Raw genomic sequence first — 16596 nt, forward strand, 5'->3', positions numbered from 1 at the left:
AGGATTAAAGGGGCAAGTTTGTTATCTGGACACCTGGAGAGGCTTTGCCCATGTGGGGTGTGACAATTGAAATTGACCTTGTCTGTCTGCCTGCCTGCCTGCTTGTCTGTCTGTATGTCCCATCCACCAGCCTGCCCGCAATGTGTGCGTGTAATCTACAGGGGGAGACAAACACGCAGACTCATACGCGAACTTTTGGGCAAACACACACACACACGCATGCACACAAACACATGCACGCACACAAACACATGCACGCACACACACGTTATGTAAAAAGTTGACTGTAGAGTTCATATCCAACATGAAACCAACTTCACCACGGTATAGGCCATTGTATAGGCCTATTTCTGAAGTATGATCAGTGGTCCATTACAGACCATCAGACCCTTCTCTTGTGTTGATTGTACACTGTAACAAATAGCTGTTTATTTACGGCAATTCTGCAACAGCATTCTACTGTTTTTCGAAAAAACAGACAATACTGTGAAAATATTACGTTGAGTCACATATTGAGCATAAACAGTAAGTACTGCACAATAGCAGTATTCGCCGTTGTGGAAAAAACTAGAGATGCACCGGATCCTGATTTTTAGGATCCTGCCGGATACCAGATCCACTGCTTAAGATCCTGCCGGATCCGGAACCTGATACCGGATCCTACAAAAGGGTTTAAACATATAGTCTACTCGCACACGTGGGCCCTTTTTATTACGTTGGCGCAAACTATTTTTTAGACTCATTGGCTTATTGCCACACTGCCTGCAATAGCCGCTTCCAAAGGGATTTCACTCCATGCAGTGATTGGGGTTGTGAAAGACTGAAAAGCCTAGGCTAGACATGCACCAGACCCTGATTTTTAGGTAACATGCCAGATACCGGATCCACTGCTTAAGATCCTGCCGGACCCGGATCCTGTGAAAAACTCTATTATCCTGACGGATCCGGAACCGGAACCGGATCCGGTGCATCTCTAGAAAATAACAAGGGCTGAATCTCAAATGGTGCACTTGTGCACTTTAGTGTTCATGTTTCAGTGCGCATGCCATATTAGTTACGCACTGAAACATAGTGCCCGAAGTGCACAAGTGTGCCATTTGAGATTCAGCCAAGTTATTTTAGGCAGCACCATTGAAACCCATTCATCCTCCACTTGTCCGTGATCACCATCAAACTTCAATACCACCTGAAGAACTGAAGTCATTCTGACTGGTTAAAGATTATCTGATACTATCAAGCATGATGAAACAATTTCTAAGGAAACTATAATACTTAAAAAGTGTTTGATGCAGCAAAGTGTGAGTAGCACATGCATTTTGATAGTGATGAAAGTGTGAATGGCTGAAACATTTTAAGAACTTTTATTATATGGTTGTGACGTCATCTGTCGAATGCTCCATTCATTTCAACGGGGCTCCCCAACGTTCGGACGTCTGTTATTTTTCGATAACGGACGGGTTGGTCTATAACAGACCGCTGTCAATGGCAACAAGACTTTTCACTGCTAAAGCAACTTTTCAACAAGACTCTAATCAGCTGCTGTGATAGACAGCACCCGTTGTCCTGGCTACCGCTGTCAATGGCAACAAGACGTTCACTGCTAAAGCCACTGGCTTGTATACAAGTCAGTGGCTAAAGCGAATGTTTCATATCACTCCGCAGGGGGTCCGGTCTTTTGTCACTGTAATCAGCTGCTGTGATAGACAACACCTGTTGTCCTGGCTAGCCTACCTAGCTGTTGCCTAGCGGTGTTCCACAACGGCACTGTTTTGTTTTGCGCAGCAACAATCTTAACATTAAATAGGTCTAAAGAAATGTCCCCGCATGTGTGAATCATTTAAGTCTATCCATATAATAAGCGGGTTAACTTTCGGCGAGTCGGTCGCTTTGTGGAATAGCAGCACTTCAGAGAGAACAAGACCCCTCCGCTCTGCGTCGGGGTCTAAAGATTCTCTCTGTCGTGCTGCTATTCCACGGTAGCGACCTTCTCGCCGAACGTTAACCCTTACGTAACACTCTTGCAACAAGCAGCCCCATCTAAACCAATCTGCTAATCAGTGCCTGGCCTCACCTGAGTAGGGCTGTTATGCCATTATTCAATTACGGGCGTCACCTGCCAAGGGCCTGATGACTCTGGTCACATGGTACTCTTGCACCTGTATATAAATCTGGACTATCAACACTTCAGTTGCTTGCCTGCCTGCTGGCTGGCCTGCATGGCACAGCATAGCACAGCATAGCACTTGTTTGCCTACAAGCTTGCTTACATGCTTGCATACTTTCCTCTTTGTGAAAGCTTGCTGTATGTGGCATCATTTGTGGCATTGTTGCATATAATGTGCCTGCTGCAAATTAGGCATTGCTTTGAGAGCTAGCTTGTAGTGCTGCTTGTTTGCTGTGCTACTTGGTGCAAAATATTTTTTTAAAGACTGACCAATGCTATATTCATCATTGGCTCATCAAGAGATACAGTAAAAAGCCCACCTTGCACACTATCATTGTAACATAGCACTGCGTACTCTGAAATTTTATTCATGCCCACACTTTCAAAGGACCACCGCAAACCATTTTCTCAATACAGCATAGCGCCATAGTATCATGCTCAAGGCACTTCAGTCACGGTGAACGATGGGAGGGTGGGGTGGTAACATGGCCAGGGTACCACAGTTATGGAGAATGATGGGTGGGGTGGGAAGTTGCCATGGCCATATTCATGAATACAACTATGACCCAGTATTTGCCTGTCATCACACAGTACAATTCAACTTTTTAACTGAAATGTACTGTTATTTTACTTATACTACTGCATAAATATTGTAGAGCACTTTTAGTTTAACAATACTAATACTGTGAACGTTCTGTAGAGTACTGTTATTTAACAGTTCAATTGCTGCTGAAAAAATGTTATATACTGTGATACATTAAACAGCAATGAGCTGTATTTGATTTTTGGTGTGAAATAACATTAGAATTACAGGTTAATATAATTGCCAGTAACTGCCGTTATTTTGCAGGGAAATTTTCTTAGAGTGAACACATGGGAATCCTATTGACTTTGCAAACTTATTGTTGCTGCATGTTTTTAACTCGGCTTGCAGCGATGGCCAGCGGTATATCCCAATGCTCCAAACCTCGGGTCAGCACATCAAACTACTGCTACCTTGACCATGTGAGGCATGTGAACAGTTCATAGCCTACCAAAGTATTCAGTATAGGGTGTAAGCGCAGGAGTGTAAGCACACGATTTGGTGGAAATCTTTCCACCTATTCAGAAGTCATCACACAAAAGTTGGCTACTTTATACAGTTGAGGACGATATTATTAGCCCCCCTCCTGAAATTAGATATTTCTCTTGATTTCTCAGTAAGAATTACCATTATTCACCGTTTCTGTTATTCTGGAAACAAATACACTGATGGAGATAATTTTCAATGAGTTGAATTTGGATTTTTCTATTGTTACGATGAGTGTAAACAAAAAATGGCAAAAATGACAAGGACAAAATTATTAGCCCCCTGATCATTAATAGTCAATATGGCGCCATTTATTAACCAAAACTGACAACAGGCTCTGATAAGTTGCTACCTAGGTTGACTCGTGCCCCACTAGGATTTTGGCCCATTTCTTCACTGCAAAGTGTTCTAGCTGGTCCAAATCGCATGGATGCTGAGCATAGACATTAACCACAGACTCTCAGTGCGATTGAGGACTGGACTATGAGCGGGTGATTCCAATATCATGGTTTTAGTGTCCTTGAAGAACCTCTGAACTAATCTAAATGTATGCTTTGGGTTACAATGTTGTTGGAAGACCAAGCAATCCAGATTCAGACCCAGACTCCCTGTGCCTGAGGCTGAATAACAGACTAAACTTGATGCCCTTCCCCTATGTGTAACTGTGGAAACTGCGTAGCCTCATTAGACCAAAGAAGCATTGGACACCTGCCTAGATGATTGTTATTGACCTGGCCTCACCTGGAGGTTTTTCCCCCCCAAGAAAGACAGTTGTCAGGGCTTGTCATCATATTGGGCTTTGGGGCCATCATCACAGAAGAACCCCTTTACTAAAGGCATTGCAGATCAGAGTGTTATTGAGCTTTGCCTGTGAACATTTGAAAGTCAAAAATGAGTTTTGAACGTCTCTGCTTTCATCTGATGATATTCAATTGCACCTGCTTTGATGCATGAATTCTGCTTCTGTCAGGTGAAGAAAGGGATAGGCCTTGAATCGTTATAAGATGGTTTCCACAATTAAACATGGTGGTGGATGCATCATTCTGTGGCAGCCTCAGCCACAGGAAACCTTGTTTGGGTGTACGGCACCATAAAAACTGAAAATTATGATAGAATGTGGAAAGTGACCTTGCAAAAATATGCTCATAGAGGGAGTTAAGATCTTCACTGGATCTTTCAATAAGATAATAACCCAAAACTTGCATCCAAAATAGTTCAAATGTTCTTCAGGGATACTAAAACCATGGTCATGGAGTGGTTCGGACCTCAATCCTTTAGATAGTATTTGAAGAGTGCTGAAAATGAATGTCCATCCTCAACATCCATGCAATTTGGACCAGCTTAACTATTTGCAATGAAAAAAATGGGCCAAAATCCCTGGTAGGACATGTGCCAACATAGTTAACAACTAATCAAAGTGCCTGGTGTCAATTTTTGTTCATAAATGGCACTGTATTGACTATTAATGATAAGGGGGCTAATAATTTTGTCCTTGCCATTTTTACACTTTTTTGTTTAAACTCATTGTGAAAATGGAAAAGTCTTATTGGAAAAAAAAACTTATTGGATACTATCTCCATGGTGTATTCGTTTCCAGAATAACATTCATTTATTAATAATGATCATTCTCAATGATCAATGAAGAGATATGTCTAATTTCAGAAGGGGGGCTAATAATATCGTCCTCAACTGTAAGTTGGGCAACTTGTAAGCCTTGGCCTGCAAAATCTAATCAGGTCATATCATAGAGCATTAACACACAACATTTGGTGCAAATCTGAAATAACTAACCCGCTTTCCTCCTCGCCAATCTGTCTAGACCAGGGGTGGGGAACCTTTTTCAATCGAGGGGCCACTTAAAATTTCTCCAAGGGCTGTAAAAGTCCTCAGAGGGTCGTACTATGAGCACAAACCAGGATTCCCCCCTGCACTTTGGGCCTTTATTGAAAGCAGCCAACTTTAAAACAGGTCCCCCCACTTTAGGTCCCCTGAATATAACTTAATTATATTGCAAATGTAATAAGATTCCTTTATAAAATATATCAATTTTAATATCATGCAGCTTCACATGAAATGTATGTCGAGGGCCGGATAAAACATCCTCAAGGGCGCCCTCAAGACATAGGTTCCCCAGCCCTGGTCTAGACGTCCAGTGTCTCACTTATTGATGCTACAGCCCCAGGAGGCCACAGCATAGTGAAGCATCCTGTTACTGTGACTGTTTTGACTATAAAGAACAGCCATCACCTGGGCTGCACGATTATGGAAAAAATTATCATCTTGATTCATTAGTTCACTCTCTGAAATTTGGATTAAGCATTTATGCATACATCTTCGTTCTTGCTGGAGAATGGACTTCTTGTGATCGTGCTGCTCTCGCAGGAGAGTGGCTGTCCAGACGGTGGACTGATGATCAAAGTGCTTCACGGGGTCCGCAGGGACCACTGCAGTCAAGAAGCTGAGATAGATTATGTGGCGTATTGGGCAAGATCGCTGGCCGTGGTGCTGAAGTACTGCCACGGCCAAGAAATGTCTATGAAGCAAACATTCTCGAGCTCAGGAGTACGGGGCGCCACTCAGAGCTCTGGCAGTAACTGCGCCCGCAGAGATGTGCGAACTCTGAGCGGACACCCCCCGGCAGATGATGATTGGAGAGCAATGGAGCGAGGTGAACTGGAAGGAAGCAAGGGCAAGACACCTGACGAATCGATCGAACAGCGGCGGAAGGGAGGCGAAAAGGGAGGTGGTGGGTGCGAGCGAGAAAGAAAATTTCTGACTGGAGCTACAGATTCTGCACCATACCCTGCAGGACAGACAGGCTATGCTACAGAGGTCCTTGGTCCCTAGTGCCATCCAGCTATTCAACGCCACACAGAAGGACACACAGAAAGAGATTGTCATAGGTGACTGGACCGCATAAACCAACCCCCCACACTTGCACACTTATCTGCAAGCTAATGTACCACTATAAGTGGGAGAGTTGTGTGTGTGTATGTGTGTGTGTGTGTGTGTGTGTGTATGTGTGTGTGTGTGTGTGTGTGGGGGGGGGGGGGGGGGTGTACTTGCCCTGTTTTTTTTGTTTGTTTGTTTGTTTTTCTCTGGACCACCATGCATGGTGACTTTTAACACTCCTGGACACCTTTTGGAAACACTTTTTCCACTTTTTGACTATTTGGCTCTGTGTTCTGAGTGTGTGTGTCACACAGTGTGTGTGTGTGTGTGTGTGTGTGTGTGTGTGTGTGTGTGTGTGTGTGTGTGTGTGTGTGTGTGTGTGTGTGTGTGTGTGTGTGTGTGTGTGTGTGTGTGTGTGTGTGTGATAGTGTGTATGCTATATATGGTTAATTTATGTGAAATAATATGTGTAATGTCTTGTCTATTTTGTTTATGTGTGTATGCTACTGGCCACCTTAATTTCCCCCATTAATGAATGATAGTCATACTCTATGCTACTCTGACTATGCTTACCTTCTGATATCTACTCATATGAACTAGTAGAGTAGAGTAGAGTACGGTAGAGTAACTTTATTGATCCCCGGGGGGAAATGAAGGTGTCCAGTAGCTTCATGAATACACATAATGCCCACATGGACGTCAACATTTCAAGACACATGTACAGGTAATAGTCAGGGAGGGAAAAAATAAAGCCTACAGAAAAATAGAAAAGCCATTGTGCAGAAACATATTCTGTGAGTTGAGGTAGACAAGATTAACATGACCAGATACATCTATTATATAGTACTGTGGTGTAGAGGTGGAGTAAGACATAAGTATAGTATTTAAAGTAGAACATAGATCCTGGTAAGGTACATGAAGACAATGAGTAAAATGATCTTAACCCCTTAGCGCAGAGCCTATGTTATAACCTTACTGTCACCAAAATTGTAATGGCTATGTCTTAATCTGTTACTTAAGGCTCTCGGTACTGTCATAGCAATGTTGTTATGATGTAGTTGGGTATTTTCATTAAATAGTGAATAGGCTCGCCGGCGACCCCATCTGCAGTAAGACTGTCTAGTACAAGTATAAGTGTATCAATCCACACACACACACACACACACACACACACACACACACACACACACACACACACACACACACACACACACACACACACACACACACACACACACACACACACACACACACACACACACACACACAGTCTGAGACTGAATGGTCTGATTTTGTACAATAATGCATCATTTGTAAAGCCATTAGTGAGGATACTCAAATACGAATAAAGGGAAATGAAAGGAAATCATAAACAATGTGGAAATAATGTTTTTTAAAAAACATATATTTATTTAAATAATATTTGAATGCATTATTGTATATCATAGAAAAGGAAATGTATCAATGAAATACAATATCAATAATTTATTTCAAAAATAAATGTAATATATGAATAGTTTACTTTCAGTTTAATTTCATTTCAATTTAATTTAATTGAAAATCATGATAATTTAATATTTAAAAAAAAAAACAGGGCTTATGTAAAAGTCCAAAAAATCTTAGGATATGATGATCGGTAGCCAAAAATCATGATTTTGCATTCAAGAAAAAAAAAAAATCTTGTAATCTATGAATTCATCGCCTCGCCCTCTTTCGCTTTGGCTTCTCTGGCATGGGCTCCTGACTAATGTCCACATCAATGAGAGGTGCGTGAGGCTTCAGGTTGGGACTGCAGTAGGCCTCTGATATCCAGACCCTGCCATCAGCAGCCTCAGTCTCCACGAATGACGGGCAGTTGAATGTCTCCCACATCCGCTGTTTGATGACCCGTCCCATCTCAAGACCATAAGGCCGAGGGTTGCCGGACTTAGTGGTCAACTTGGGATCCACCACAGAGTGGTAAATCCTCTTGAAGTGCTCCACGCTATAGCCATGGATCTTCAGAGGCACCTCCTGGGCCAGTGACCCATTGCTGCAGCTGGGCTTTGGGGTAAAGGTCTGTGGCGGAGCTGGTGCTGGTGTTGGCTGGCGAAGGTCAGGGAGCACAGCAGCATTCTTAATGTAACGCTCGTCCAGAGGCTCCTTCATCTGCTGGAGGCTGCTTTGGAGAGAAGCTTCTCTCCTCTTCCTCTCAGCTGCCTACATGCACAATACAGTCCCTTAATGACTTAAGCCTTCATCTTCAACTTACATCACATTCATATAAGAAGATTCATTACAATCATATGAAAACATAATTATACCTCAGCTTTGTAAGAAGAATCATTCAGATGAGGAAAGAACATGTCCTCATTCTCCCTAGGAGATGGTGACCACTCGAAGGGGATGTCTATGTCCTGAGGGTTGAATTTCTTGCCATCATTTAGGCGCCTTTTTCGCTCGATGAAGCCATAACGAGGTGTCTGTGGCAGTCCCAAAATCTCATTGAGGCTGTAAGGCAGTCCTGCAAAGGTTGACTTGGAGCAGAAGAGAGCAGGCTTGGTGACATACATGACCTTGAAGTCCTGCTTCTGCACTTTACAGGGCATGATGTGGCGGGGGGTGGCCTGCTTCTTTCTGCGACCTTTGCTCTCACAGTTGGTTTCGTGACTGCTGCTGTCACCTGGCTGGGTATTGTAAGGTCCTGAGCTGGAGATGTTCTGGTACCCAGTCTGTGGGACAGGTAGGACCTTGATGTCCTGGGCCTGCACTTTACCGGGCACAATACGGCAAGGGTTGGCCTGCTTCTTTCTGCGACCTTTGCTCCCAGAGCTGTCTCCATTGGCACTGATGGTGCTTGAGGGCACATGGTCACTGATGGCAGGCACCTTGCAGTAGGTGTGGACCTGATGCTGTCCCTGGGGGTCCCACCTCTCCTGAACGAATGGAGTTCCATGGGAGGTCGGTCCAGTCCGTTGGACTGTGTCCTGTGGGTACACAGATTGTCCAAGACCAAGTAAGATGTTGGCAATCTCAAGTGTCTCAGGAGCCTTGGACACCCCACATCCTGTATCAGCACCCTGAAATCCATCTTGGGTGGAGGGGGAAATAAGGTCTGAGATGGATCCACAGTGACCACCATGATGTTCATCTTGGTGGGCTTCCTGAGGTCGAGGGATCCTTATGCGGAGGATCAACCTACCACCACTGTGGTCAACCGTGGAGACAGGTAGTTGGAGATGAGCCTGAGAAGAACTGTCCCCGGATGGACCATTGGTCCTGGCACGGGTACACTTCCTCTTAGCCAAGCTCACTCCTTCTACATGGTAATCCTGAAGGTGTTTGGCAGGGACAATGTTTCTTCGAAGGCTGTAGTGGCCATTCAGAGAACCCTGAAGGAGAAATTGATATATGGAAATCCTTCAAAAATAAAATTCTAAAATTATATTAAATGTAATTTTATGTAAAATGACATACAAATGTGGTAGCATTATATTGTGGCATACCTGTCTCATATTTGCTGAAGAATTTGAGCAGTAAATGTCAAAAATAGTATTTCTTAGGGAGGAGAAACAAGAGGTGTGGCTGTTCAATTCCATCAAAAAGATGAACTACTCTTTGTTTGGAGAAGGATTTCCATGGCAATTTAGAATGTACATTGTTTGTGATGTCACTACATTTTTAGAAAGCCAAGTCTGTGGATTTTTCAAAAAATAACAACTCCTGCATTTTAGTTGTTTTGGCATTGTGCGTTTTAATAATTTTGGGTGGGTAAATAAGCTATATAAAGAAATAGCATATATTGATTGAATAAATTATTTGAATAAAAATGAGACTTTTTTTGGCTCAAACGTGAACGTGGGGGTATAACGAATAAAATGATTATTATTTTATTTATTATTATTATTATTATTATTATTATTGTTGTTGTTGTTGTTGTTGTTATTGTTATAATTATTATTATCATTATTATTACTAGCATATTATTATTATTGTTGCTGTTGTTGTTAAAAGGTCATTTTTTCTTGGACACATCCATGATCCTGTTCCTTGCATGCCTGGCTTGTGCGGCCAATATTTTCCATTACGTTGCATCAGTTATATTTAACTTTTAAAGTTCACATCAATGGTAGTAGGCCTAGAACTAGTTATTTATCTGGCCAAAAACAGTTCATTCTTGCACCTGGCTGGCATGGTTCATACCCAGCGCTAGGTTGTTTTTGGGTTATTTTTAACCCAGCAAGAGTGTAATTGGACAGTCCACACACACACACACACACACACACACACACACACACACACACACACACACACACACACACACACACACACACACACACACACACACACACACACAAAGTCGTCGACCATATAAGCTCATAAGTAGCTCATATAATCTACTCAAACATATAGGCTACTCATATATACTACTCAGAACAAGTACTCTACTCAAACAAATAGACTAGTTTCTTTAATTAGAAAGAAAAAAGTCGGTGCTCTAATTATCCTGTGAAAATTGCAACTGGATGACCATCTTTCATACCATGTATTGTCACCAGAGGACGGTAGAGAGCCTCGTCCAACACGTGTGCTGTCGCCGAGGTCAGAGTGCACAGTTCATGGGGAAGACGGAAACATGGTGGCAGGCAGCGAGATCCGCGTGGTTCGCTGCGGTGGAAGCAAAATAAACACCACATCACCGATAATCACTGTCGATTCAAGGTAGCGACCACGTTCGAGTTCATCTTTATTTCTTATCCGACAGAAACGTGTTACGTTATGTTGTGGCAGGGAAAGCCGGGTTGTTTATTCTCGTTAGCCGCTAGCCGTTATGGCAAGCTATACTATGTGGCCAAGGCAAAGCGTTTCTGTAAATCGAGTTACCTATCCTACCTAACATGCTTTTTGTGTTATTAATTGAGATAGTAGTGGTCGCATCACATGTGTGTAATTTGTATTTTTGGAACGGTTAAGGGCATGGTTATGTAGCAAAGTACAGTAGCTTTCTGGTGGCACTGCAATGCTTGTTACATCTCTGCGTTGACTGTATCTAGCTGGCAAGTAACTTTGTATTTAACTTCCCTCCCCGCCGTCACTTTGATGTTATGCCATTGTAGCTAGCAGTGCATCAGTGTATGTTTACCATGTAACAATGTCGATTTGCCAAACTGAACTTGCCAGCGCTCCAGGTTGATTGAGCAGTGTGGATGTGTTTACATGATGGTTATTATGGTAATGATGGGGATGATGTCGCAGAAATGCATTGCAACATCTGATTACACTTTGTGCTACTGTTCCTGTTACATTGTTTAGGTACAGGGCAACAATTATGTAACACTTGTGTAGTCTACTTAAACTGTAGGGCTTGATTGGGTACAGTGTCATATTACCACTGCCCTTCCTTGAAAAATATGAGATATTACCTGTTGATACACCAAATAAGACACTGTGTTGCCCCATATTCCTTGCAGGTACTTACTATGTGTGTCAGGGGATCTTGTGAAGGTGTACAGCACCCAAACAGAGGAAGTGGTGCGTGTTTTAGAAGGCCACACCAACCAGGTGACCGGCATCGCCCTCAACCCGGCCAACCATCTCCAGGTTAGTGATGCTCTTTAAATGTTCCTTTGATGCATTATCTGAAGGCGGTTACATTGAGGTGTTGTGGGCACCTGCAGATGGATGCTTGTGCCATATAAGTCATATTAGTTGATTTGTTTGTCCTCAAGGGGAAATTTGTTTGTGGTACTAGTTATTACAAAATTTAGGACACTTTTAAGAATTGTTGCGTTTGTTTTTACTCCAATCAAGTTATGAGGTCATGGGCCTTTTTGAAATGAGGCTAGAAACTATGAACACATTTTATGCATCCGTAGCAGGTATAATTGTATTGGGCTCCATAGACATATACTTTTAATGGCACTGTTTTTTGTGTCCTGTCTGAAACCGGTACTCGAATATACTGTACCTCCTTAGCTTCAAAATGGACCTAGTGTGGCTTCACCAAACATCTTCTAGTTGAGTAAGATACCCCAAACCCTGCCAGCCCAATGTAAAGGAGTGTGCTAAAGTTCGGTTTTCCGAGGGGGGCGTTGTCCCCTCCGTCTTAATTCTCTTTCTGTGGCGTTTGGTGGTGACTCACATCTACAGCGCTAAGGGAACGCCATTCATTATCCACCTTAAGTCTTTTCTCTTAAACTAAGGCCTTCTAAAGGGGCATTCGCCTTTTCTCAAATGGATTGCAGAAAAGTACGGGCTTGATGTATCTTACTAGACTAGAAGGTGTTTGGCGTCACAATGACGAGGGCTAATAATGTTTTGTGCACCCCGGTCAATGCTGTGTGTCTTCCTATGTTGTCCGTCAGCACTGTAGCGTTTCAGTGGCTGATGTTGTATGCTGTGATGTTGCATTTCTCCTGCAGGCCTACTCCTCGTCAGCAGATGGCACTATAATGCTGTGGGACTTCATGGACGGCATTCTGATCAAGGTCTGTGTCACATATTGCAATACCTCTAACAGTGATGGTCTACCTGCATTCAGAAATGGCAATCCATTGCTGTATTCCAAATGTCCTGGTTTTACCTGTCTAAATCCCTCAATTGGATGTGTGTAAAACTAGATGATTTGGACTATGTGGCTCTGGGTTGTATAGTTTCGGAATTCAGGTTGCCTACGTCTGAACTGTAGCATTGAGGAGATGATTGTATTTATGTAAACTATGCTTGCCTAAATAACACTTGCCTGTGTATTTATTCGTCTGTGTGTCTGTGCTTTTTTTTTGTTATTAGACATTTGTCGTCAGCTATCCAATACAGTCCATGTATGTCTCCGCAAAACACCGTGGTGTCATATTCACCATCATGCCAATGGCCAGGAAGGTGGGATCTGGTAAGGAAAATTACACCGAAGCAGTCTATGCTTTTATGTTGAGTACTGCAACTGTGTGCCTGAGTTTGAGTCAGGAGTGGGGAACCTATGTCTCGAGGGCAGGGTACGGCCCTTGAGGCCATTTTATTCGGCCCCTGATTATTTGAATGTTATGCAGCTTCACATGAAATATGACATTTTGTTAATGAATCTTAGAAGTTGCATTCACAATACAATTAAGTTGTACTCAGGGGACCTAGAGGAGGTGGGGTCTGTTTGAAAGGTGGCTGCCTTCAATATAGGCCTAAAATGCATGGGGGAAATCCTGGTTTGTTTTCATAGTACAGCGCTTGGAGGGCTTTTATGGCCCTTGGAGGAATTCGAAGTGGCCCCTCGAATGAAAAAGGTTCCCCACCCCTGAATGAAGATTACTTTGAGGATCTACATACACCTCTGTTCCCCTGCTATTTGGGACTTTAAAGTGGAAGTCTGCAACTTTGCCATATTACCTTGAACTGAAAATTCCGAAAGCAGTGCATAAAGTAGCCCATTACAGAAAATAGACAAGTTCTCTAGCGCCTGCCAAAGCCTGTAGTCTTGTTAACAAAATGTCAGCGCTCCCTTGGACAGCTTTGGTGGTGTGGGTAACTACCCAATCACACGACTTTGCTGGCATTTTGGAGTACAGGACAATTGAATACTTGAGTGGAAGCTTTATGCATGTCAACAGGAGGACTTACAGATGGCAGCTTTAAATACCTTTAAAACTCAGTGAAGCATTCTATTGTATTCGAGGCTCTAAATTAACACCAGCCAACCGGCCAAATGCTGGTGAAATGTCAGTTTGGCTGGTAAAAAAAGACCAACTTACTAGCCACTTTGTCCCATTAATGATTGTGTGTTTGATTTGTAAGATTAACATCTATTAGCCATTTTGGCTAGTGATGAAAATTGTTAATCTAGAGCCCTGATTGTATTAATTTCTGTATTTTTCTTTCCAAACATCTGGTAATCACAGACTCTTGCATACATTGCAGAATTCTCTAGATGTAAGATAAGCGCTAATTAAGAAAGGAAGAAATGGCATTGTAAGCCACATGGAGGATTTTTATTCCCAAAATGCCAAATGATTCTGTTCCCTAATGTTCCACATTCTGATGTTAAGGTCAGGGCCCCTGACAGGTTGGCCCGGGACAGGGACCTAGTCATCTGCAAGCCCCTCCCACTCAATACACGCAATGGGCATTTCCCAAAGTCTAGTGTGCGTCCTTCGAAGTGTATCAGCCTTCGTAATCACGCCCAGTGATTGGTTACTCCTTGGTGAACTCTGCCTAGTATCCAATCACGGGGCTTGACTAATTAGGCTGATTGAGGCAGTCGGTTCACATGCAAAATAGGGAGGCGGAGCACTCGGAGGGTCACAGACAGCCTCAAAATGAATGGCAGTGAACGAGGAGCCAGCGTATTGAAGGATAAAACTCGCTGTTTTTAACTAATAATCGTCCGGGAAAACTTCCTTCGAAGTTCACATGCCTGCCTCTTGAATTCAGGGGAATGACAAAAAAGTGGGATAATCATACGCACATCCAGATGACCACGAGCACTTGTAGAATCCACAGTCCCCCCCTATAAGCTCATTGGGACAGCTGTCAGAACGCACCCAGCGAGCGGAGCATTCGGAGGGTACACTATTTACAGCCTTCTCGCTATTTAACCCATGCCTGCAGTTAGGGGCGCTGTCGAGACGGGAGCGCAGCCCATTCATTCTGAATGTAGTCTGCAGTCCTCCGTTGGCGCCCCTACAGTGCAGTACCTGGCGAGGGGAACCTCTCGTAATAGAACTTCTCCGAGAGCGGAGGGGGGGACTGTGGATTTTACAAGTGCTCGTGGTCATCTGGATGTACGTATGCTTGTCCCACTTTTTTTTCATTTCCCTGAATTCACAAGGCAGGCGGTGAACTTTGAAGGAAGTTTCCCCGGACGATTATTAGTTCAAAACAGCGAGTTTTATCCTTCAATACGCGGGCTCCTCGTTCACTGCCATTCATTTTGAGGCTGCCTGTGACCCTCCGAGTGCTCCGCCTCCCTATTTTGCATATGAACCGACTGCCTCAATACACTTTCAAGGCTCTTACTCTTGACATTGGGAAATTGTATATGTAATGGGGACTCAATCCACCACCCACCCACCCATTTGGCTTTCCTGGTAATGGCAACCTAAGAATAGAATGTAGCCCAGTCGATGAGCTCGCCAAAGAAGGCCCCCTTGTCAAAACATAGACTGATTTACTCAAATAAACTACACATCCACATGCTGCGGCACATGCACTTGTTTTTTCATGTTAGCCTTTGAACACAAGACTCCATGCTGTTTTCCATTCATAATTACACAACCACGAACACAGGCATTCCTAAACACACACTGAGTTGCCCTTGGCCTAGTCTCTCACCTCTTTTTCATAATTGCCCTCTTAGCCTATATCCGTCTTTTGTTCTCCCTCCCTATCTGTGCTCCTGTCCTTCTGTCCATCCCCCTGTCTGTCTGTCTGTCTGTCCATCCCCCTGTCTGTTTCCCTGTCTGTCTGTCCGTCCGTCTGTCTGTTTGCCGTTGGTCCGTCTGTCTGTCCGTCCATTCATCTCTACCTCCCTCCCCCCCTCTCTCCATGTCTTTGTATGCATGCCATTCCATTTCCCCATCTGTACCTCTTTGTATCTCTCTATTTAACCTCTGCAACACCTACCTCTATCCCTCCCCCTCTCCTCTCTCTTTTACTCTTTTCTCTCGCTCTCGCTCTCTCGCTCTCTCTCTCTCTCTCTCTCTCTCGCTCTCTCTCTCTCTTTCTCTCTCCCTCCAGCCCTCTCTCCTCCAGACTCTTTCCAGCTGGTGGCAGTGCATCTGCCTCGTGAGGCAAAGGCGGAGGTGGACGCCCCTGAGCTCAGTGCCGTGATAACCGACGTCAGCACCAACCCCAGAGCCACCGCTATGGGCAGAGAGGTACTCCTCTTCACTCACTCACTCACTCACTCACTCACTCACACACACACACACACACACACACACACACACACACACACACACACACACACACACACACACACACACACACACACAGTAACGGTGCAACCGACTCTGTTTTAAGTTTTTAAAGTTATTTTGAGTTGGGCGCCAGGCAGCACGAACACTGCCGTCGGATTAACCTGTTACCACTCCCACAATGAATAAATAACCAGTAGAAATAACCTTGGAAATAATTCAGTTCCACACAAAAAAAAGTATTTTGTTATTTTTAGTGCACTCTTCAAAATAGAATTAAACAATACAATCTTTTCAAATACAATAAAGTAACCCCCAAAAGAAATTGTCCTTACTGTGTTTGTGAATGAATGTGTGTAATGTGTGCGCGCTTGTGCATACGGGAGAGATGGGTCTGAGCGGATGAGAGCTGAGCAGTAGCGAAGTTTGAGAACGGATAGTGGAGCCAGGTGAACGAAGATTGAATTCCTTTTACCGTCCTGGAGTTCTGAAGTCTTCGTCCTGGTCTGGAGGTACAGACAGCAAAGGTTGTCGGCTGGATGAGACCTCCTGGTCTGCGCAAGGCTTTCGTGACAACGTCCGACTCTGTC

General features: G+C 43.7%; 2 protein-coding genes across 2 annotated transcripts in view; one reads left to right on the forward strand and one right to left on the reverse strand.

Annotated features, from left to right (window-relative positions):
* Nucleotides 1–7548: 7548 nt before the first annotated feature.
* LOC134461812 (uncharacterized) lies at nucleotides 7549–9688 on the reverse strand. Its single transcript, XM_063214655.1, has 3 exons — nucleotides 9611–9688; nucleotides 8429–9496; nucleotides 7549–8324 (listed from the first exon to the last, which is right to left on the reverse strand). The coding sequence occupies exons 1-3, from the start codon at nucleotides 9617–9619 to the stop codon at nucleotides 7821–7823; spliced, it is 1581 nt and encodes a 526-aa protein (XP_063070725.1). The 5' UTR covers nucleotides 9620–9688; the 3' UTR covers nucleotides 7549–7820.
* A 1013-nt stretch (nucleotides 9689–10701) lies between these two features.
* Nucleotides 10702–16596, forward strand: part of wdr75 (WD repeat domain 75) — a 29343-nt gene continuing 23448 nt past the window's right edge. Inside the window, exons 1-5 of the mRNA XM_063213972.1 lie at nucleotides 10702–10826; nucleotides 11576–11705; nucleotides 12527–12592; nucleotides 12894–12993; nucleotides 15828–15967. Of these exons, the coding sequence (XP_063070042.1) occupies nucleotides 10741–10826; nucleotides 11576–11705; nucleotides 12527–12592; nucleotides 12894–12993; nucleotides 15828–15967 (522 nt within the window). The 5' untranslated portion in view covers nucleotides 10702–10740. The remainder of the gene's footprint in view (nucleotides 10827–11575; nucleotides 11706–12526; nucleotides 12593–12893; nucleotides 12994–15827; nucleotides 15968–16596) is intronic.

This window comes from Engraulis encrasicolus, chromosome 13 (genome assembly GCF_034702125.1).
Source record: "Engraulis encrasicolus isolate BLACKSEA-1 chromosome 13, IST_EnEncr_1.0, whole genome shotgun sequence".
Taxonomy (NCBI): domain Eukaryota; kingdom Metazoa; phylum Chordata; class Actinopteri; order Clupeiformes; family Engraulidae; genus Engraulis; species Engraulis encrasicolus.

Excerpts from the sequence above, each read along its gene's own strand:
- LOC134461812 (XM_063214655.1), bottom strand. Across the intron at positions 8,325-8,428 it reads ATTCTTCTTACAAAGCTGAG|GCAGCTGAGAGGAAGAGGAG; the intron begins GTATAATTATGT and ends TTGTGCATGTAG.